General features: G+C 36.5%; 2 protein-coding genes across 4 annotated transcripts in view; one reads left to right on the top strand and one right to left on the bottom strand.

Moving 5' to 3' along the window:
* The window catches only part of ATG2B (autophagy related 2B), a 41306-nt gene extending 24025 nt beyond the window's left edge, over positions 1–17281 (bottom strand). The window contains exons 1-16 of one of the 2 annotated variants that reach the window (XM_065750544.1): positions 17090–17281; positions 13532–13694; positions 12641–12793; positions 12218–12320; positions 11129–11291; positions 10485–10664; positions 8546–8646; positions 7357–7535; positions 6620–6774; positions 4708–4819; positions 4302–4563; positions 3331–3481; positions 2735–2827; positions 2385–2573; positions 1541–1814; positions 701–803 (exon numbers count right to left, since the gene is read on the bottom strand). In XM_065750544.1, coding sequence (XP_065606616.1) covers positions 701–803; positions 1541–1814; positions 2385–2573; positions 2735–2827; positions 3331–3481; positions 4302–4563; positions 4708–4819; positions 6620–6774; positions 7357–7535; positions 8546–8646; positions 10485–10664; positions 11129–11291; positions 12218–12320; positions 12641–12793; positions 13532–13694; positions 17090–17251 — 2543 coding nt within the window. In that variant the 5' untranslated portion in view covers positions 17252–17281. Of the gene's footprint in view, positions 1–700; positions 804–1540; positions 1815–2384; positions 2574–2734; positions 2828–3330; positions 3482–4301; positions 4564–4707; positions 4820–6619; positions 6778–7356; positions 7536–8545; positions 8647–10484; positions 10665–11128; positions 11292–12217; positions 12321–12640; positions 12794–13531; positions 13695–17089 lie in introns of those variants that run through there. The other variant, XM_065750534.1, reaches the window with a different exon arrangement.
* A 417-nt stretch (positions 17282–17698) lies between these two features.
* GSKIP (GSK3B interacting protein) lies at positions 17699–21256 on the top strand. 2 transcript variants are annotated; one of them, XM_065750615.1, is made up of 3 exons: positions 17699–17783; positions 18473–18731; positions 19345–21256. In XM_065750615.1, the coding sequence occupies exons 2-3, from the start codon at positions 18474–18476 to the stop codon at positions 19504–19506; spliced, it is 420 nt and encodes a 139-aa protein (XP_065606687.1). In that variant the 5' UTR covers positions 17699–17783; position 18473; the 3' UTR covers positions 19507–21256. The 2 variants fall into 2 exon arrangements, with proteins under 2 accessions (XP_065606687.1, XP_065606695.1); XM_065750623.1 differs by having other exon boundaries at positions 17707–17779.
* The last annotated feature ends 773 nt before the right edge of the window (positions 21257–22029 follow it).

The raw sequence follows: 22029 nt of genomic DNA, 5'->3' as shown, positions 1-22029 counted from the left end.
CTCAAAGAAACATTTTATCATTATACCACCAATGGCTATTCAAAACAAACAAAGTAATGCTCTGCATGCTCTCTGTACATTACAAGTGCACACTGTTACAGAATGTTTTATTTGTATCATCATAAATGAAAAGCATACTGAAAAAATTTTCCATGAAGAAATACTGTCAAAAAGACACTGAAAACTGTAGCAAAAAATCGATGTGGCAAATTCTTAATTCACCTTTTTAAACAGCATTAAGCAATGGTGTTCTGTAACTGAGGCACTGTATTGCCTTACACGTTGCAATAACACTATCAAAACATAAGTACTGTTGTTACAGCTTTGTACCAACTTACTTATATTTTGAGATACATGCACAAAAAAATCAACAGTTTTTTTTTTGTTGTTCTGTATTCAGTCTTCAATATACAACTAAGAGAAGACGTAAAATGATAAATTAGACTGACAAAGTTTCAAGTCTCCTTCATGTTCACCTGACAATGAAATTTACTCAAACCCATCGAGAAAACACTATAATCAAAATGGTTTTAATGTGCAAACACATAAGTTTTATAAGTTCTTGGGGTCAACAGCTACATGTTCTTACTTCGCAATTAATTTTAATGCTGACTACTTGTGTGGTGAATGCCTTAAAATTTCAACATCAGTACTTGGAAAATACTAACAATCTACACTGCAAAACAAAACATGATTTTACCGAGGCCAATCAAAGTTGTCTGATGATGCTATATCTCCATCTACACCGCCAGACACTTGAAAAAATTTTACTGATGCTTGTGTTTTATCTTCTTCAAATGAACCTAAACAGAAAAATATAGTAGAAAAGAAGTTCATTCAGGAATGACAATAACTACAGGATGCCTGTAATAATCTGAACAGAGAAAGACAGTAGAAAAACTCGAAAAAGTAACGACAGCTGCTAGCTTGAAGTCACGTCCTCCTCAGGTGGCAGCCCAACAGGCTAACCTATCCAACCTGTTCACAAGGCAACTTCGTGCATTTTGTCTTCCTTTCCACCCAAATCTAAACATCAACTTTTAGAAACCAAACTACTTTCAAGTTGTATCTTCCTACTTTGTAAGGCATAAGAGGCATATGAGTATTACCATTTTCTCAATGGCAATTATTTAGGACACCAGTATCCACTATATTTTTAAACTAGACCTGAGATTCATCGTTTAACTGTATTGCTCCCATTTCATTTACAAAATTAAGCCTAACACAATGACAGAGATCCCTGGAATACATTAAACACATGATAAAATGACAGGAAATAAGAGAAATATTGTCTCAGGTCTCAAAAACAAAAAAGCAAGCAAGCGCTGTACCCACGTACATTATCCCCATCTCTTAGTAGTATTACTTTGACTTATGCCAATATTTAGCAATGAACTTTAAACTGCAGGAGAGATACCTGCTCCACCAAGAGGACAGAAGTCATTATTAGCTCTTAACAGAAAACTTTTGTGTCAACTGTGTAATTTCTGGTAAAAATAATAAAAAAAAAAACGTTCAAACATAATGTGAATAAACTTACCAGTTAGCTCTTTAAAAGTAAGTTCTAATTTTACTTGTTCTGGAGTTGAGCCTCCTTTAAACTCCGTTTTAAATTCTATATCTGTAAATTCAAGATGAAGAATTTCTTTCTGAAGTGACTTCTTAAACCATGGTCCTCTTTCCTGATCTGACCGCAGGTCAGGTATTGGAAAGCGAACAGACAAATTTAATGCAGGGGCAGTGACTTGAACTGAAACTCTACAGTTTGCAGGAGTATGTGAATCGTCCAGAAAAACTTCAGTAAACGCTTTATGCTAAAACAAAGTTTACAGAAAAAGTTAATATAATAATTGCACTATAGGAAATAATGCTAAAAATAACTATGAAGAAAGGTTTTTCTTTAATATCCTACAAAAAGGTTGTTTCATGTATCACACAAAATAGTTTGTGTGATCACTACAATGCAATGCATCTGTTGCCCAACACTTCTATTACCTGCAACAAAAGTGGTATGGCAAAGTAGAGGCATCTGGGCTGACTGACAACTTAAAATTTCAAAACATATTTAAAATTTTCAATAACGGTTACTGCTGCTAAAGAGCACAAAAGGACAGAGTCAAAGTAGAAATCATTCAAGATTCGCCCTTTGTGCTCAGCTGTTTGTCTTAAGCAGTGAATCTGCACTGCTTAGGAAGTAGTTATCGTAGTCTTTAGGTCTGTTATCAAGTATGTAATCACTGAATCTAGAATGAGTACCTAAATCAGATAGCTTGTGTACTTCATTAGAATTTATAAACAAAGAAATCCCAAAGGTTAGAAAACCAACCTGCCTTCCTGTGGCAAAAATTCAGCATAATTCTTAATAAATTTCATTTTTAACTTACCAGATTTATGTGTTTGTTGTAAGAAGTATACATGTGAGATGCCATCATCTCCACTGTAGTTAGTTTCTGTGGTTGAAGCAAAGAATTCAATCTGTCCACAATACTAATATCCAACTCACAGAACACTGGTCTTAATTTTATTTGTAACTCTGCTGTCTGTGGAATTGAACTAAGTCTGCCTTGACTACCCTGAAAAATAACAGAAAAATTACTAAAATTCTTAAAAACAATGTAATGAAGCAAATTATATGTGAAAGACTCAGTTGTACAAGATACCTTCTTATAAAAGTGAACAAAACTAGACAAAGGCTATTATGCAGAAATTTGGTGTTTTTAATATCCCTTCTTACCTGAGGTCCTCTGTTGTCAGAATGTTTATAATGAAGCTGAAGGCATGGCAGAGCATGAGAATCATTTTCTTCTTCAGAACGAAATGTCAGCAGCTTTAAAATAATAGTTAAGATAATTAACAGATAAAAAGAGTTGCCACAGGAGAAGATATTTATGACATTTTTATTAGAAAAGTTAGCATGTAATCCTGGATTCAAGTCAACAAACAGAGCCTTGGCCCAATCACTTACTCAATCCATTTGTTCAGTCCCTTTATTAGATGTTTCTCATTGTTAGAAGAGTTGGATATCACCTAAAGCAACTTCCCCATTCCTTAATTCCATGAGTTAATGTTTGGAAAATGCTTACTCTAATTCCCAAACTGCATTAAACATATTTGAAAGAAGTAAACTAGTGAAGATTGACTAACTAATACCACTTGTGTCAAGTACAACAGCAGCCTGGTTCACCATCTGATCTTGCAACAAATATAAGACACACTTTAAAACCACAGCATTTATAAACTTTTAACATAAAAACTGTACCTATTTTAAAATCTAACATTTTCAATTACACAATTTACATTTTCTGGGGAGATCCCAATTTTTTTTTTTACCTCTGTATAATGAGGCTGAATGGAATGAGAGTCAGTAGAGAAAAGGCATTCCAGAAACTCCACATTCCCAATGGATAAATCAGTACTAAAACTTCGAGAAGCAGACCTTTGTCTTTGTTCATAGGACACTTTGATGCCAGTACCTATAAATCTGAATTATAAAAATTATGAATTGTGGAAATTAGCATGAAATGATAAAACTAAGAACAGTCAAATTTTCAACACAGGAAAAAAGTATCAATGCAAATCTTTTAAAAATCATTAAAACTGTCATAATTTTAACTTAATGATTATTCTAGGTATCACTTTTACTAACACAGACAAAGGATTTTATGTCACATGTTCAACAACAATTTGCATACTGAAATGCACAAAGACCACTTCAGACATCTAACATAATGCATAACTCAAGTAAAGACAGGAATCTAACATCCTTATTTGGGCAAAGTCAGATGCCTACAGAAGTCTACATTAGAGCCATAAAGAAAGAAAATATATTTTCACTCTTAAATTTCTGTATCACAGACTGTGCATGGACAATTAAAACTTCTGAGGAAAAAAACGATTTGTTTCTGAACTATGACCTTAACTCTGAATTTGTATTATTTTGCACTAAATAAAAACCTAAGCTTCTCAAAACAGAATCCCTATTTTGCAATAAAGATTGTCCTAAAAATAAAGCTATTTCTGAAGAAATCATTTACTTAATGATCCAAATTCCATTGCTTCCTGCAGCAGAAACTGTACCTAGTTTAATCAATCCATAATAGAAGGGAGCTAGGCTCACTTTGCTGTTTATGCACTTTTTAAATAAAAATAATAGTCAGACAACAGGTGTAAAAATACAAGGCTATTTTAAAATGAACAGTCTAATTCAGTTAAGTGGCAAGTCCAACAGATATAAATTTTATGTATTCAAGCTTACTTAACAGATAGATATTTAATTGGTTTATTAATAAACAAAGTTATACCTAAGGTGATCATGGGAACAAGCTTCTGAAAATACTTCTCGGGAGGACAGAAAATCTTCAGTTGCAAACTTAATTGGCTCAATCTTTTCTATTCGGGCAAAGAAATCTCGAGCCATTGGTGTCAATGGGTTATGGTTCAGTGAACTTTCAGGTGGAGGTAAAGGGTCAATATGAAGTACAGACACTGAGAAAGTTCCCACTGTGAGTCTAAAAAGAAGCTCAGGTCTGGATTCATCCACAGAAACAGATCTGGATGGAATAGCTGAAATATAAAATTAAGTCTGTGTAAACAACAATTTCATAACATCACCTTACTTCTTATTTTCATTTTTTACCAAGTTGCTCAATCAAAAATTATTTTCAGTATCATCTAGGGATAAGAATGCAAAACAGCATTTTTACTTACATGTTCTCCTTAAGGGAGTCTGGTGAACCACATTGGCTGCAAGTGAAGAACCTCTTGGAGGCTGTAGTTCTTGTTTGTTACGATCAAGAAAATCACCCCAGGTTGGCTGAAGCTAAAACAAAAATAAGTATGATCTTAAGTTTACTAAAGAGATGTGTATGTATGTATATAAGCATATAAAAGGTGGCTGTCCCAAAGTAATGCGTCCTATGTGATTATGTTTATCCACAGTGTCAGAGGTGAACAACAGAAGTAAGGCAACAGAGGTTGAATCTTCCCATCAATATTTCACTACTATTTGTTGTCAAGCAACAGATGACATCAGAAGATTAATCTGACAAAATGGCATCTGACAAGAAGCAAAGGTGTGAAATTGAATTCCTCCATGAAGAAAAACTTGCCCACTGACATTCATCAATGCTTGCTGAACATGGAGACCAAATAGTGGATGTGAGCACAGAGAGAAGGTGGGTGCTGCATCTCAGCAGTGACTGACAGCAATGTGAATGATAAGCCATATTTCTGATGGCCATGCATAGTCACACCATAAAATGGAGAGTGTCTGAATCAGCTCATCCACACAAATCAGAGGATTATGAACAGGGAACTGTTACAGAGCTTAACATAGGCTTTAATGCACTGGAAATGATGGTGGCAATGTTGGAATATCACGAAGTTATCACCATGCGGGTCCCACAAATGCTGATCCAGGAACAGAAAGAACACTGTATGCAAGTCTGTCAGGACTCAGTGAACTAATGTAAGGCTGAAGGTGACAGTTTCCTGAATTGCATCATTACTAGTATGAGACACAGTGTCAACGCTACAAGACAGAGTCAAAACGGCAGTCCACAGAAAGGTGACATGAAATAACCATCAAAGAAAAAGACACAGCCCTCAGAGCATGAAGTGATACACACTGTCTTTTGGGACAGGAAAGGGGTGATTAACTGGAACTCAGACAAAATAAACAAACAAACAAACAAACTCTGACTGCTGCATCATGACGCTGACTAAGCTGAAGGCTCAAACTTCTAGGGTCAGGCCAGAGAAAAAGATAACAATAAAATCCATGTCCTATACCATTTTGAAGACTGTGGAACACATTGCCAATCCCAGCTAGGCTGTCCTGCAACATCCGTTTCACAGTCTGGATTTGGCATCTTCTAACTTCCATTTGTTTGGACTGATAATGTTGCACTAAATGGACAACATTTTCCTAGCAACGACACCAGCAGCTGTGAAACAGTGCATCACCTCTGCTGGTACACATTCTTACAAGTGTGGTATCCAGGCTCTTATGCACAGCTACTGAAAATGCACAGCTAATTATGGTGATCACACTGAAAAATAACGTTTGGCAGCCAATAGTCTCCATCAGAGTGTTATTGTGCTTTTGGATATTTTGTAGTTTCCATGGAAATAAATAGGAGGCATTACTTTCAGAGCAATCTACATCTATCTGTGCATATTGCCATTTGAGGAATTAATATAATGACTTTATGCTTTTTATTGTCATCACCCATGTAGTCCATAATAAAAGATAACCCAAATATTCAGTTACAAAAACAAAAGGATCTTTCTTAACTTCTCTATGTAAGTTTCAAGGCATTTGAGAACAAATGCATTCAATTTCCTGTCTCAGTAATCAAACAGATGAGATTCTTTCCAATACAGTTTCTGTAGCTTCCAGGGAAAACTGTCAGATTTAAACATCTTCTTGAACAATGTCTGGTGTTAGATAGGAAGCTAGGAACTCAGATAGGAACTCAGATAGGAAGCTGCTAGTCAACACACTCAATTTCCCTAATTTTGCAACAGCTCTTGATATTGTAAAGAATATTTATACAACAGGAAGAAAAAAAAATGTTGATTTCAAGATGATTTTAAATGTTGCTAATACTATACATACCACTGTTGTGCTCAGCGGGGATCCTGCTGGCGTGTTCGTGTATGTACTAGTTAAAGACAAGTCTAGATCCATAGTTGGAGGATCTCCAAGAGGTGGCAGGGAGGAAAGGCTGTGAGACATGTCCATTTCAGCCATTGAGAAGAAAATTTCTTCTTCTAATGAGAATCAGGCATATTAAATCATTACTTTCTAATGAAGAAAGTTTATTTTTAAAAGAAATGCTTTTCTGAGTTCAGAAATCCAACAGCTAGATAGAATAGTCAAATAAATCTATCCTTTACAGAAGTTCCACGTTAATAACCTTAGAAATATTAAGTCAAATATTCTGTTCTCATATTCAAGTTGGCATAATTTAAGTTCATACATTCTTTTGAAAAATCTATATATTAATTCTCAAATTAATAGTAGTAAAAGAATGCAAATAAAAATGTAAATACAAGAACAACAGAACTACGTTTCTGCATTTCATTTCCTCAACAATGTTGAAAGCATGTTACAATTCACGTTCATTTACCATGTTGCACATAGAAAACGTGCATATGAGATTACTAAATTCTTTAAAATGAAACCTAGCGTAGCCTCATTCATTTTTATTCAACAGTGCAACTAATGGCTTAGAATAATTCTACATCAAAGTTATTTTGATACTTAAAATACCAAGAATAAAAGATCAGCATCTACTTTGTATAATCTTAATGATGAGCTTTCTGCTATGCTGCATCATCTTTTATACTTGCCACGACTAGAAGGCGTTCTGGCAGTCTCCGTCTCATAGAAGCTTTGTTCAGATGAGGCTCCTGCAGATAAAGACTCTTTTCTCAAGTAACGTTTTAATTCCATCTGAATTCGATACTCATCTTCCTGCTGCATTGGCCGGTTCTTCCTATCTTTGTTGGACAATTCTATCCTGCTTAGGCTTTCTGAATTTAAAAAGAAAATTAAAGAATACAAAATGCACTGTTATTTTCTTACCGGTATCTTTAAGAAAATTCAAAACTGAACCTGAAAATTAACTAGCTTGGTGGTGGGATGCGTGTGCATATGTATTATTTAAATACATACACATATACACACACACACACACACACACATATATATATATATATATATATATATATATATCAAAAATGGTTTACTACCTCTAGCATTACTTGCAACTCTGAAGTGAGTATTTTATGGTCATATATGCATATTTTACTACTAATGAATTACAAAAATATCAGGTTTTTTGATGATACAAATGGGAATGCTTTTTCAATTAACCAAAACCCATTAACAAGACCAGTAAAAGAATATTAGTATCATCAGAAGATTATTCAGCATGTGCTATGGATATGATAAATCTTCTCATGATAAAGACTAAGGGCTCATCCAAATAGTAAGTATTGCTACATTAGGGAGACATGGAAAACAAAAAACAACAAGAACAAAACATGCTCATCTCATTACTGCAATCATCTAACTACTGCTGTTGATTACTTAGCAAATACAGACAATTTTTCTCAAGCATCATCTATTAAATTTTTTCCGTGCCTGTTTCCTAAGAACAGTACAAAGCAGAGAACAAATCAGGCAGTTAAGCTCCTCCACTCAGACAGAAGCTATAAGAAGCAAAATTGTTCTACCTTCCTGACTTTCTCCAACTATCATTTCCCCAACTCCTGTCTTCTACACTCCCCCTTTAAAAAACAACGACAACAAAAACTATTTATTTTATTGCCTACATTTTTATAACCAACGATCTGCAACTGAATATATCTTATATCACAGTACTACACAGAGCAGCTACAGAGCTTTTCGCTAAAACCAAACAGAAAGTAATGATCTACCAGCACAAACAGTTTCTCCACTAAAGAAACTTGCTTATATTGTAAATCTTCATTTTTGTCCACATAAATACACATATAGCATTTACAGAATGTCCACTTGCCTGGTCCAGCAATAGCTGCTACCATGTCCAATAGAAGATGCACTTGCCTGGGTGACAGAAATAGATGTATAGAGTCTATCTGTCCATCCACATCCAGCTAAAGGAAGGAAAAACAAAACAATGAACACTGTTTTCCTTCAAAAGTCTCAATGATTTTTATATTAGATTTTGATGCTATAAAGTTTACAGCCATTTCAGCAAAATTTTCACCTTCTACTCAGCTATAACTTCTTATTATGTGTTGCTTCCAATTTGTACATTGGCAAGATGAACACAGTTTTGCCACCAACAATTTATTTGCTTAAATATAGATCACCAAATAGGAAAATTCAAGAATGCCAGTAGTTTTGCTTGCTCAACATTTCTAAAAGCAACTAACAGTATATAGTATTATGTACAAATTAGAAAATATAGAAAATACCATCTGAAGTAGACCTTAAAAGCTGCAAAAGTTTTCCTCAGAACTTCTCTTTATTGTAGATTTAATTACTTTCTTGCAACAGAGAGAGGGAGTTTTTAAATGTCTTAACTGTTTTAACACAGCATTCAACTGAGCAGGTCACTTACCACTGAAGACCTACTCAAACTTAGTTTATCTTAAGAGCCTGTATAGATTTGTCAGTTCTAGAATCCTATATTCCTAGACATTGCTCCACTCCTAATTTTTATTCATTGTATTTCATGACAGTGACAAAGGGCTGGTAGCAGGGTATGCTGCAGGGGTGCCCTCTAGGAGAAGGGGCCAGGGTTGCCTTGTGCTGCACAGCACAGGATGTATATCAGATTCTCCTCAGGACACAGCTAAGCCCATCAGCAAAGCTTTTCACCTTTGTGAAAACATATTTAAGAAAAGGCAAAATGCCACATAGTCTGTTAGGAAAAAAAAAAAGCTGGGAGAAAAAAACTGTACAAAAACCAAGGTGAAAGAAGCAGCAGAAAAGAAGTGCTCCAAGCAATAAAGCAGAGGGGTCCCTGCAGCTCACAGAAGATAGCATGGTAAAGCATTTCCCCCAGCAATCCTGCAATTGTTAAATCATAATTTTAATATCACAGACAAAGGGTATATATTTAAACAAGTTTACTTATATACTCACACCCAAGGCTCCTATTTTCAACTGCTTTGATTTTTCTATTTTTAAGTCAAACAAAATATTAACTGGTGGCTTTTAATTTGGCACTATTATTTGATTGCTACTAATTTTAATGTAAAAATTCAAAAGTGGAAACGTTCAGAAGAGTTTTATAATTCCTCAGTGCTACAGCTTCAGTAAGCATCTAAGGACTACTCATAATTGTTGAAACAATTATATCCTTTCAAAACTCAAAATGTTTTTAATCAGTCATTTAAACATTCCACATGTACATAGGAAAAGTTGGTCATAGTGTCACAAGGAAAAAAAGAATTGATAAAGCAGTTTACGAAAACAAAACAATTTTCTCAAGAGCAATATATAAATTGTTTGTCTCCACAACACAGAAATCCACCCTTAAAAGATATCAGTGCAATGCTTGTACTTCGAAATATTATTTTAATAAGTTGTCCTGCCTTTAGTGTTCACTTAGAATTAAAGTAGCAGGAAAATACCAAAGTAGGTAATGTACCTCTCTACTTAATAAATAATAGACCTACAAACCAAAACTGGACTTACACAGTTAATTATATAAGTATAAAAAACACTTTACAAATAAGTACTTGTTAACAGAGAATATTTGCAAATTTTCTCTCTATTTTATTACAAATCCTGGGAATGTGCCAGATGACCACTGTAAAGATGTCTTATTAGACGTACTATATTAATTCTGAATGGAGAACCTAAAGCAAAACTAAAGAGATTGCTACTTGAGAGAATCTTACTGTTTTTTGTTCTTGTTATGCAGTAGAAAAAATGAAGTCTGATGTGACTATTCATTTAAAAATCAGAAAGCATGACTAACCTTAGCTCCAGGAAGTACTTCATTTTGCTTTAATGTTAGGCTCAATTCCATTCTACCAATCAGCTTACTGATCTGTACAGGGTCAGAAGGAGTAATTTCTGGCAAGTTTCTTGTTAACTGTGGATGCGGCTCATACGTGATTTTTGGGTTCCAGCTAGGTGAAAGCTTTGGTTCAGTTGCCTGAAAATGTTACATAGGGAGGAATTAGAATGTATGTAATTCCTTATCAAAAAGACTTAAACACGCATAAGCTTATCACGCAAGTAATAGTTTTAAACAAATATAAATGCGACTGTAGTATTAAAACATATTAATAACTGTTAAGAAACAATGCGTGTTGAAAACACCAGGCCTTCAAAAAAATTGGAGCAAGTTTCCACAGAATATTAACTTATAGACTATTTCCACATATTAAAACTAGCATCCAGATTCCAGTCCAATACCACCTTAAATTTTATAAAGTCCTAACGTCTCTGTTTTCTTCCCCCTTGTCAAAACTAACAGAAGAGACTATGAAAGTCATCAAGCACAGATTCAAGTAGAAGTTTAAGTTCTACATCCTCTAGAACAAATCTAATACATAAGCACAACATTATATTCTATCCTTCATCACGTGACATTTTACATATTGCATTTAATTTTACCAGCTGTGTAGCTGAACACACTGGGGAGGACTTTGTAGATGCGGGAAACTCATCCCAGAAGAAAGTGACACCTGAGAGCTGAAGTAACTTGTGAGCAAAAGCTGTGGGCTGATGTACATTAATTCCAGAGCACTCATCAGCAGTTTCATCACAGTACATAGTTCTGGGAGACAAAAGCAAGGAAATAAAGATGGTAGGAGCATGCAAATTTTTACCTTTATTGTGCCATTAAGCCTCTAAGTTTGTTTATACTCTCTGTCTCTTCAGACTATTTACAATGGCGTTGACTGTCCTGAAAGGAGAAACCGCCACTCTCTGGGAATGGGTGGAAATCTTGAATTTTCTACATGACAATTGCAGCATGCTTTCAGTGTAAGTATATCCTAGTGTATTACCCTAGTACTTATGTCTAATCTGATGATCAAGAGTCTGTGCAACACTTCTACACGAACATTTCCACTGCAACATATAATACTTGATTCAGAATCTTGACTTTTGGAAAATCTACCATATGTTTATGTTGCCTACAAACACCACCTGAAAGAAATATTCTGGAAGTTAAAAATAAACAAAATGTATTTCAAATCCATAGATTTTCTGTACAATTAAATTTCTTACATTAAAAAACTGAGATACAGCACAAACAGCAAACTCTTAAAAAAGCCTCCACATAACAGAATTTGCAGTGGAAAAATACATCTGCTTTTCCATAAACAAAATGTATTAAACATCAAAGCAACATGCTACTTATTTCTTTCAAGTGAGAGGTTGACTCATTTGCCAGTACTATGTACTGACCTCTGAACTTCTGACAAACTGTTCATTAACTGCAGAAGTGGTCATTATCTTGTCTTTTAGAAGAAAAATCTAGATCTCTTCTGATTTGATGATTAAATATTTTAGTTTAAACACGTTAAGCAGAAGTTCAGTGGAGAAACCCTTTAGTGACTTTATAAAACAGGTACTCTTAACACAGCTGCTGAAGAACTAGTGTCTAACTGCACACAAAGACATGGGGTACGGAAAGTGGCCAAAATGTCCTTTAAACAATCAAACAAAAAATTAACAGATTTTTATAATTTTCTTTACCTTTCGATTCGAATTTCAAGTGCAGTTCCACTTTTAGAATTTTCTGGCACGTGTTCAATCCGCAGAACAGTATCTAAGAAGGTAACTTTCACTCTTCGCAGTACTTAAATGAGAAAGTTAAGAGACAGGAAATTCTTAATTACTTTGCTCAACAATGACTTTTATAAGCTAAATGAAATAACACTTTAAATTGGGGAACTTCTCAATGAAAATAAATTACAAAATTTCAAGGGACAAAGTAAACTACTACTACTGCTGCTAAATGTTGAATATATACACTTATTTCGTGCAGTCAACCAACAATGCACGGATACCTGAGCAAGTGATGACTTATAACAAACGCAAAGTCATTTTATAAAATTCAGTCACAACAAAAATTGATAATCTGTGACATTCATTCAGACCCCAATAACTCATTCATACCTGTTTCAATAGTTTCTGCAAATTTTTCAAGTCCTTCAAAAGGCTGGGACCCTTCTCCTTGTTCATCTGTCAATTTTTGGCTTAGACACTCTTTTGCAAGTTGCATACTACTGGTCATAAAACTTGACCAGTACATAGGTTCAGAGCCAGATGCTGTAAAGTAAGAGAAATAATTAATAAATTCAGCTGTAAAAATTTTGAAACAATGAAAACGAAATGAAGTAAATTATAAATTTGGCACAACAACAAAAAATTTTCATCAGCTTAGTAAGACATGGCGATTGTATTTATGGGATGTACTACTTCTAAATGCATATTTAATCCATTTAGACTGCATTGGTATGATTTTCTGGTAGTTGAAAATTCAATACAAACAAGATAAAACCAGAGTTAAGAGTAACCAATATTCAACACGTGTTTAAGTGAATAACTTCAGTTAAATTTTATTGTATTGGTATGACTCTGCAGGCATAATCACAAAATTAAATCAAAAGAGATGATTCTCTTAACTAATTATTTTGCAGTTTCCTACTCTACTTGAAACATATCCTAGTTGGAGACAGAAACTCCTATCGGCTAATGCCAACCACAAATACAAACATGGTAAGCAGACAAAATATTCCATCTTAGAATTCAGGATAAAACTTGCATGATATCTTTTCTGCTGTGTTACAACGTACTCTGCATCAAATGTAACTAAATGAATGCACGTTAATAAATAAAGCTTTCTCCTAACATTACCACTCCTTGAAAGCAATAATTTTACATCAGAAAATATGATTGCTAAAAATTTCCAGTTAAACAAACAAGAATCAAATGTGGAGCACAAATAAGTAAGTTACTTGAAATACCTTGCAAAATAGGGGGAAATGAAATAAATAAAAAGCCTACCAAGCCTTGGTCTTGGCCTGAAGACCATCTCTAATCCTTTTAATTCTAATGCACAGTTATCCTGTAGCAATGACCCCCATGGAACAGATAAAGAAATTGACTGGATAAAACCATCTGTGACTTCCAGAGGTGCATCTGCAGATTCCAGGATCTCATTCAGACACTAGAAGAAACAAAAATATTCAGAAGAGGAACCACATAATTTTCAGTAGATTAACAACAAAATATAATGCATATGTATATTAAACACGTGTATATAAAACATACACTAAATACTGGCTATTTTCAAGTATTTTGATTCCATCATTATTTGTTTTCCACTTAGCTTCCACTCAACTTTCAGCATAATACAGTGTTACCCCTGAGTAGCTGTATAACCTGTATTTTTACAAAGCATCAATAAATTCTACTATGACACTAACACAGTCGACTCATTTTCTGGGAATACTTAAACACAGTGAAAAACAGGCTAAGAGCAAAACTACCACAGGCTTCTGCAACAACACTGTTTCATAAGACTAATTTCAATGCATAACCTCTTTTACTTTTCTCTGTGACAATATAACTTCAAAACCAAATAATCATTCCTTGCTACATGCTATTGTGCCATTTCTAGATGATATTTTAACATGTTCTAAGTTATGCTCAGCACTGATTTAAAATTCTGAGAATCAAAACTCAGCTGACAGACCAATAATCTATAGCAACTACTCCACTGCCATTAATCATATCCGTTATAGCGACATTATAACGAAAGCTACAATCACACTGACCTAAGTAACACAGAGAATATTACTGACGAATGAAACTGATTACAAACATGGAAGCAGTTCTGAAGATGTAATTCAGGATGTTGATAATGTCCCAAATCCTCAGAAAATACTGTTTTACATTATAGCTTTCACTGCAACCACTGAGTCCAAAGAGCCAACTTTAAAACCCAGTATATTCCTGTCAATACACATACACACACACAAAAGGAACCCCCCTTCTTTGTGCTCTGATTCAGAAGTTCAAGACTTTCCATTTTAATTAAATAAGAACTATCAAGGCTAATAAATTAAATAAAATCTACGTCATATACCGAATTTTGTGAGTGTAACTTCCTACACAAGACCTTACATAAGATGTGGTTGCACTATTTAGATACAGTATAAAAAAGTGGTTTTGACTTTCCTATCATGAAGAAACCACTGATTTTAAGTCAAGAAACTAAATTTATGATTAACACAAAAAGAAGGATTTAAAAGATGCTTTCCTGTCTTAAAATGGTATTCTATAGGCTCATTTAAGTATGAAAAATGAACCAAAAAACTTCAGAAAACATTATCTTCCATTATTAAGTCTTCAGTTCTACTTGTCACAAGAATTTGCTGCTCTGCCATATGTTATTATTCTTAGTATCATTGCTTCTTAAATTTTGTTTACTTTTCCAGTTTCTGTTCCAAAGTTTACTCAAGTAGAAAGACATCCAGTTTTTTAAAAAAACAGGGCCTGAAACAGTTGTTAGAAACGTTAAGACAAAGAAGTAGCAAAGATTCAGTGACATAAAGATGTTATTTTCAATTAAACACATTAATTATAAATATGATAGTAACTTATAAAAAATAATTATCTAGCATGAAAGCCTTATTTTAAATAAAATAATTTAAATTACTCAGACCTTTATAAATAAATTTGCTATAGAAGGAAGTAAACTATTTATTGAAACTAATTTCAAATATATCTGACCTCTGAAATCTTTTTGCTACACTGCAAGAAAAATGTTTAAGTATGTTCCTTATTACTTTTAAATAAAAATCTACAATTTTAAAGGATTTACATATATATAAGTGAAGTATTTCTATATCAATTGTTCCTGCAAAGAAGAAATTAGATCACTCTTAAGAGAATTTTTAAAACTGAATTTTACAACTTTCCATCAGGACTTGTTCCCATATGTGACTGAATGCACAGAGCTGGAATCACAGCCATACCACTAGCTAAAGCACAATTCAGCGTATAGTACAATTCAACCAAAAATAATGTCGGTTACATTCCAACTTTTCTAAACAGCCCAGGAGACAACAAAGTTACAGCAGCAGCCACAAGCATTCCCATTATCTCTGTAAGCTATAAACACATGTACAATATTGGCTAAAATATATTAAGATGAGTATAAGTATCCACACAAATGGGTAAGATAACGAGCAAACCACACTCATCTTGATGATTCATCGAGAAGCACTTTATGATGACTATGGGAAAAAAGAGCTGCAGTACTTCCACAACATCTGTTTTGCAATCTGTCATACATGAGAGTCACGTGCAAAGAACCTTAAACGTGTCATGCATTGTTTACAAGTCAGAAAGACAAATGCTAATCTGTAAATGGGAAAGATAACTTGAATATCAGCATGTATACATTTAATCACTCTGCATATGTAATTAACTTGTTAATTTGTTTAGTACTGTCTGTAACTGCTACAGTTTCAAAGTATTTATATTTTAAATAATGTCACTTCGACAAATGAAGACTGCTGTGACACCCACTAGAGGGCATAACATTTCAATTAAAGCCTGACGGAAAACAAGCTATAGGCATAAGACAGGAAAGTAAGAAAAAAAAAAGAAAAAAAAAGGAAAAAAACAATAACAACAACAAAAAAAGACTACACTGAAACACTGGTCATGCTGAGCATTTCCACAAAAATCTGTCTTCTGCCACATACTTGATATAAAAATTGGAAAAGCTTTATTTGAAAACCTCAGGCATTCACAAGCATTTCAAAATAACGCAGTATAGTAAAACGTGTTTTGAAAGCAGCGTGTAAAGCACTAAGCCTGTGCACTTAATCATATATGCTACCTTGAAAGTCAATGAGTGACGCGCGTTAAGTGCTTAAGGCTGCTCATGACAGTCACCGGACTTGCAGGCAGAACTAAGTAACATGGGTAATTAACCCCAGAAACTTTACAAAACACTACAAAGAGGAACACAGAACTTCGTATTGCTACAGTAGACTGGAAGTATGTATATATGCGCGTATGTACAGGTGTATATATGCATATATACGGTTATAAATACACACACCGGGACTGAATAAGGCTTCTGTTGGTTTAAGCATGGCAGCCCACCCGCTGAGCACGCGCAGCTGAAAGCAGCTTTCCATTTCCTGTCAACACAGACCTCCAGCATTTCGAGCCCAGGCTATACAGATGTCTAAAAACAGCCCCGAGTTAAGCACAACAGTGTCAGTAAGAGCTAAGCTGCATCCAAGCTGAAGACAAATCGCGGTTAAGGGCAGGGAACGCTGTTTGTGTCATCTCTGCTAGCAGCCAGTACACAAGATCCTAGCAGTCACAGAGCAACTGCAGGTAGCCTGGGTAATATTAGCTCCTCCTCCTCCCTGCCACCAACTATCGCCTTTAGTTACACTGTCAACGCTGTTCTCCCTTTCTGTCCTATCATGAAAAATAACAAAACCAGGACGCGGGGATAGAGCACCGGCTGCAGACGGGGACAGCGACCAGCGGGGTCCTTCGGTCGCAAAGGACCTTACCCACTTCGTCTCTTACCCACTTGTCCAGAGGGACCTGCGTCAGAGAGCCGGTGCCCTGGTAGAGATCCACGCTGAGCTGTTCCAGACTGAGCTTCTCCTGCAGGAAGTGGCCCAGGTACCTCTGCAGCAGGTACCTGCAGGCCCTCTTCTTGATGGACTCCGAGAACGGCCACGGCATGGTGGCTGCGGGGCTGCTGTCGGGAAGGGGCCGGAGCAGCCGCTCGAAGATGGGGTGCCAGGCTCGACACGGGGCACGCTACCCGCGGCCGGGCTCCTTCAGCGCCACTCGCACGGCCGCTGTGGCGGCACCGCCTGCCCTCAGGCGCACACAGGTAGCTCCATCCTCACTCGGCCACAGCCGCCGCCATCTTCCCGGCGCCCCGCGAGTGCGGAGGGGACGGCGGCGCCGCACGGTTCGAACCGTACTGCGGCGGGAAGGGGCTGGGAAGCGGCCGGGGCTCCCCCGTGCCAGCTCCCACCGCTGGCACGGCCGGGTCGGAGCGACGCGAAGCGCACACCGCCTCGCTCCGCGCGCCTCCCCCTCCTCGCTGAGCGCCGCCACCGGCAGCGTGACGCACGGCGGAAGTGACGTCTCCGAGCGGGGCAGGCTGGGGCGGAAGTGGCGGCGGGAGGCGCGGGGTGGCGGCCGTAGCCGAGAGGGACGGGAGCGGTCCCGGGGCGAGTCGGGCGGCTCAAGCCGGGGCGGGTAGGTGGGCTGCCTGGGGGCGCGAAGGGAGGGAGGCTTACGGTCCCGCAGTTCCCTGACGAGTAAAGCTCGGCAGCTCCGCGAGCAGCCCTCCCGCTGGTGAGAGTTGGCCGCCAAGCCTGGCCCTGGCTGACCTCTTCTGGGCTGTCGTTGTGCGAGGGGACGTTCTTTAGTAAGGCTGAATGGGAAACTGCTGCTCTTATTCTGCCCTCGTAATCGCTGATAACTCATGTACTTCACAGGCCCTCGTTAAGTCTTGCTTAAACTCACGGATAAATAGGTCGTTACTTTCAGCAGCCATCATAGCTTTTTCAATTCCCTTGAATTTCCCGGTGCATATAGGGTCAGCAAAGTGTTGAAGTAGTTATTGCTGAATCATACTGGAGTCTTATCCAGTACAGTGTGAGCTGCCTGCATAGGAGGCAGCAACTCCTTCAGTAATGCTTCTCTGTGCTGATGTAACCTAAAGGTTCTCAGGAGCTTTGTTTTGAGTTTTCTGGACTGCTGCAGAATTCAGTAGGGTTTGTTTGTTTTGCTGTTGTTTTTTTTTTGTTTGCTTTGTTTTTTGGTTTTTTTTTGGGGGGGGGTTTGTAATGGTTAATGCACCTACTTAAAATGTTGCTTTAGCAATGTAAATGTTCTGTGTTGACTGTGGAGGGATGATGAATTTAAAACAAATGCTTCCACATGCAGAATGGAAACTGACTGCAGTCCTATGGAGTTGACCAATAACACAGAGTCTGAAGAGGATTCTGATTATAGAGACTTCGAAGAAGCTGATGTAAAAGATATGAGACTAGAAGCCGAAGCTGTAGTGAATGATGTTCTGTTTGCTGTCAGCAACATGTTTGTTTCAAAAACTCTTCCATGTGCAGAGGATGTGGCGTATATCAACGTGGAAACCAGGGAAAGGGGGAGATACTGTGTGGAGCTCACTGACTCAGGACTGAGGGTAAATTAACTTGTTTATAATTTTTAATTATCTTCACTCTGAATTATGATCCTGTTCAGAAGGTGCCTAGAAATCAGTGATGCCAGAGCTGTGTACATATACTCTTGTACCTTTATGAATGCCAGTTCTGTGTGTTCCCCTGCAAAGTGCCACTTTTGCTAATGCAAACAGAGGAAGAAGGGATGTTGTTTGGAAAATAGGCATTTGTTTGGGACACTTGCAAAATGATGAGGACTGAAGCAGTTAATGGACAAATGTATTATAAGCATGTCAGTCTTCTCAAGTACCTCAAAAAAGTTAGTAACGCAGTGTGTGTGTAAATCCATTTTGCACCATTCATACTGTTTGTGAAGATGTGTAGAAGGCTTCCTTCACAGGTGGCAGTGATGGATTTTACAACCGTTCTGAGTTTGAGAATAAAGTATTTGAAACAGTCTAAACACTGTGTTACCAGCAAGTCCCCCAGTAGAAAGCACAGACTTCAATTCAGATCAACTTTTTGTTTTCATACTGCTGCACAACCTGAGTGGCAAAGTTAAACTTTGTGATACCTGTTTCACTTTGCAGTGTGATCCTAATCGCAGAAGATTAACCAGTGCTTTCTTTGTTGCAGGTAGTAGCTTATGATTTTGATCAGACTGATGACAGTTTGCAAAACCCGTACCATGAAACTGTCTACTCCCTATTGGACACTCTCAGCCCTGCGTATCGGGAGGTCTTTGGAAATGCATTGCTACAAAGACTGGAAGCTTTGAAGAGAGAGAGTCAATCATGATTTGCCCTGGAGGGATGAAGATTTAATACTGGAAAGAATTCTTTGTATGAGGCACTGAGATCTTTCTTACAAGTACAGCTGCAAACTTGTAAAGATTCATTTCTTGCATTGATATCTAATTACATGCCAGTACTGTTCTATACTATGTTGCTGCAGAGGATGTATGTATATCACAGTGCTATCCACTTGGATGGTCTGTAAAACTAATCAATGTTTTCTTTTTTATAGGTGAGCAAATAGCTTGCTTCTTTAAAAACAGTAAAAAATATTTGGTCTCTTTTCAGAGTGTTACTATCTGAAGTTCTTGAAAAAATCTAGAGACTGAATGTTATACAGGTAAATAATGACCATTTTTGTGCTTACTGATTATTACCATATCTGTTTTTTTACATGGGAGTTAACTACCTAATTCCTATATATTAAATAAAATTGATAGTAAAAACAAGCAGTTAACTTCTTTTTCAAACTGAGAAATAGATTTTTCACAGTGGTTTGCTGTACTGTTCAGAAGTCTGAAAGTTATGAGCTTTGATAACAAGAAAGATAACTCTTAAGCAGCTGAGTGATGCTTATATAATGACAGTATCTGAGTTAAAATGAAAGTTCATAATTACTTGATCTGTCCTTGACTACAGCATGGAACAAACTCAGAAGAGTAAATGAGGTACCGTTACTATATGAATGTATTGTGTGAATTGCAAATGAATTAAGCACAGAATAAGTTAGGATGTAACAGGCTACATTCCTTAAAGATGATGTTATATCTGGTATGTATGTATGTATGCTATATTGTAACTTTTTGGGAGGCTTGGAAGACATTTTAGCTTGTTTACTATTCTGAATGTGTGTTTACATAGTGTGTAGGGTGTGTGTATATATTTACCCAGAATATTTTTGCTTCAGCCTTTACTTTCTACAATATGGTAATTTGGTACTCCAGTTTTTCAACTTTTCTTCCTCAATTTTACAGTATCCTCTCCTACTGAATACTAAGTATGCATTGTAATATTGATTGCATTGTATTGGTTTGGAACCAAAGGTTGTATGAAATTTGTTAGGACTAACACAAACCAGAAGACATAACTTGTATTTTCTACTTAAAAACTGGTACACATCTCTTTATAATGTTTAACTTTTCAAGTATGTATTGAATGGGAGACTTTTTTAAAAAACAATACTGTTGTCTAGAAATACTGGAACTTCTGAAGAAGCATTCTATGACCATGATGCTTCTTGTATTCTTACATTATTCAGTATTTGTGCATCTTTATTTATTCTGTCATGCTATTGTGCTAAGTATATGCAGTATGTTTCTTAGAGCCATGGTTAGGTACGTATCAGTCCTCGTGAACTCACAAATTCTAGTTACTTCAGTAGAGCTGTTTTGACTTACACCTGTTGAGGAGTAGCCCTATTGACTGGAGAAGTCAGAGTTTTTAGGAGTATTTGGCTATTTGTTATAACTGTGGCTGGTGAGGCAACCACAGTCAGTTTTTCCATTTTCTAGAGCTTAATTTCATGTTTAATTGTCTTGTTAGGTTGACACTCCTAGTGTTAATCTTTTGGTCCTGGGTATGTCCTATGCTCTAAAATTTGTTCATAGGCTGTCTTTTGCACACAGATCTGTGGACCGTGGTTAGTCCTCTGTGAGGAGAATGTACTTTACCAAATTTATATTTGAATATTTTTCCCTTGCAGTTAATTTCCTTGTTCAATTTAAATGACTAAAGCATTAAATGAATGCACCAGTATGTTTGTGTGTTTTGTTTCATTTTGTTTCTTATGGGGAAGGAAGAGAGGGGAATCAAGAATCAAAGCTATTCTTTCCATGAACACATTTTAATAACAGATTATTTGCAAGTATTTCAAAGGTACCTTTGGCTGTAAACTTATACCCTCTGAAAGCGTACTGGAAAAATACAGCAGATAACTGTAAAGAGGATCTTGGAAAGGAAGTATGAGAAGTGGAAAAAATGCCAAAATTAATGCCAGGTTTTTTTTCCTTAGACATCTTTAAAATGCTTTGTCGTTTCAAATTCTTATTATAAACCTAAGCTGAGAACTACTTACATAATATACAGTTCGTAGATGTTTCTGGAAGAATTTTCTGCTATTTCTTACTACTGGAGTATCAAAAAAAGAGAGAGCTGTGTCATTCCACTGTGTTTTTTGTTTGGCTGTGGGTTTAAGAAGAAAACACTTTACATTCCTAACATTTGTAATTGGTACCTACGTGGAGCTGCTCTGAAGCACTAACAACGGATGATTTCAATAGCTATCCTTAGACTGATTTGTTCCTATTTTTGAAAGCTGAATGAATGCTGCCTGGGCTCGTGCAGCTGTAAATCTGTGAACTGCACTTTTCGGGAAGATTTAACGTGAGGGGGGTGGAGGTTGGACTATGATCTCCAGAGGTCACTTCCACCCCCTATAATTTTGTGATTCTGTGATCAGAACGCACTATTCCTTACTACGAATTACCAGAGACGGGCCACCTCAAAGCCTCCCTGCTGTAGGACCGCC

Source organism: Cyrtonyx montezumae, unplaced genomic scaffold (assembly GCF_038088225.1).
Source record: "Cyrtonyx montezumae isolate F1298 unplaced genomic scaffold, pur_monq_1.0 scaffold_10, whole genome shotgun sequence".
Classification (NCBI taxonomy): domain Eukaryota; kingdom Metazoa; phylum Chordata; class Aves; order Galliformes; family Odontophoridae; genus Cyrtonyx; species Cyrtonyx montezumae.
This window is presented reverse-complemented; position numbering and strand designations above follow the sequence as displayed.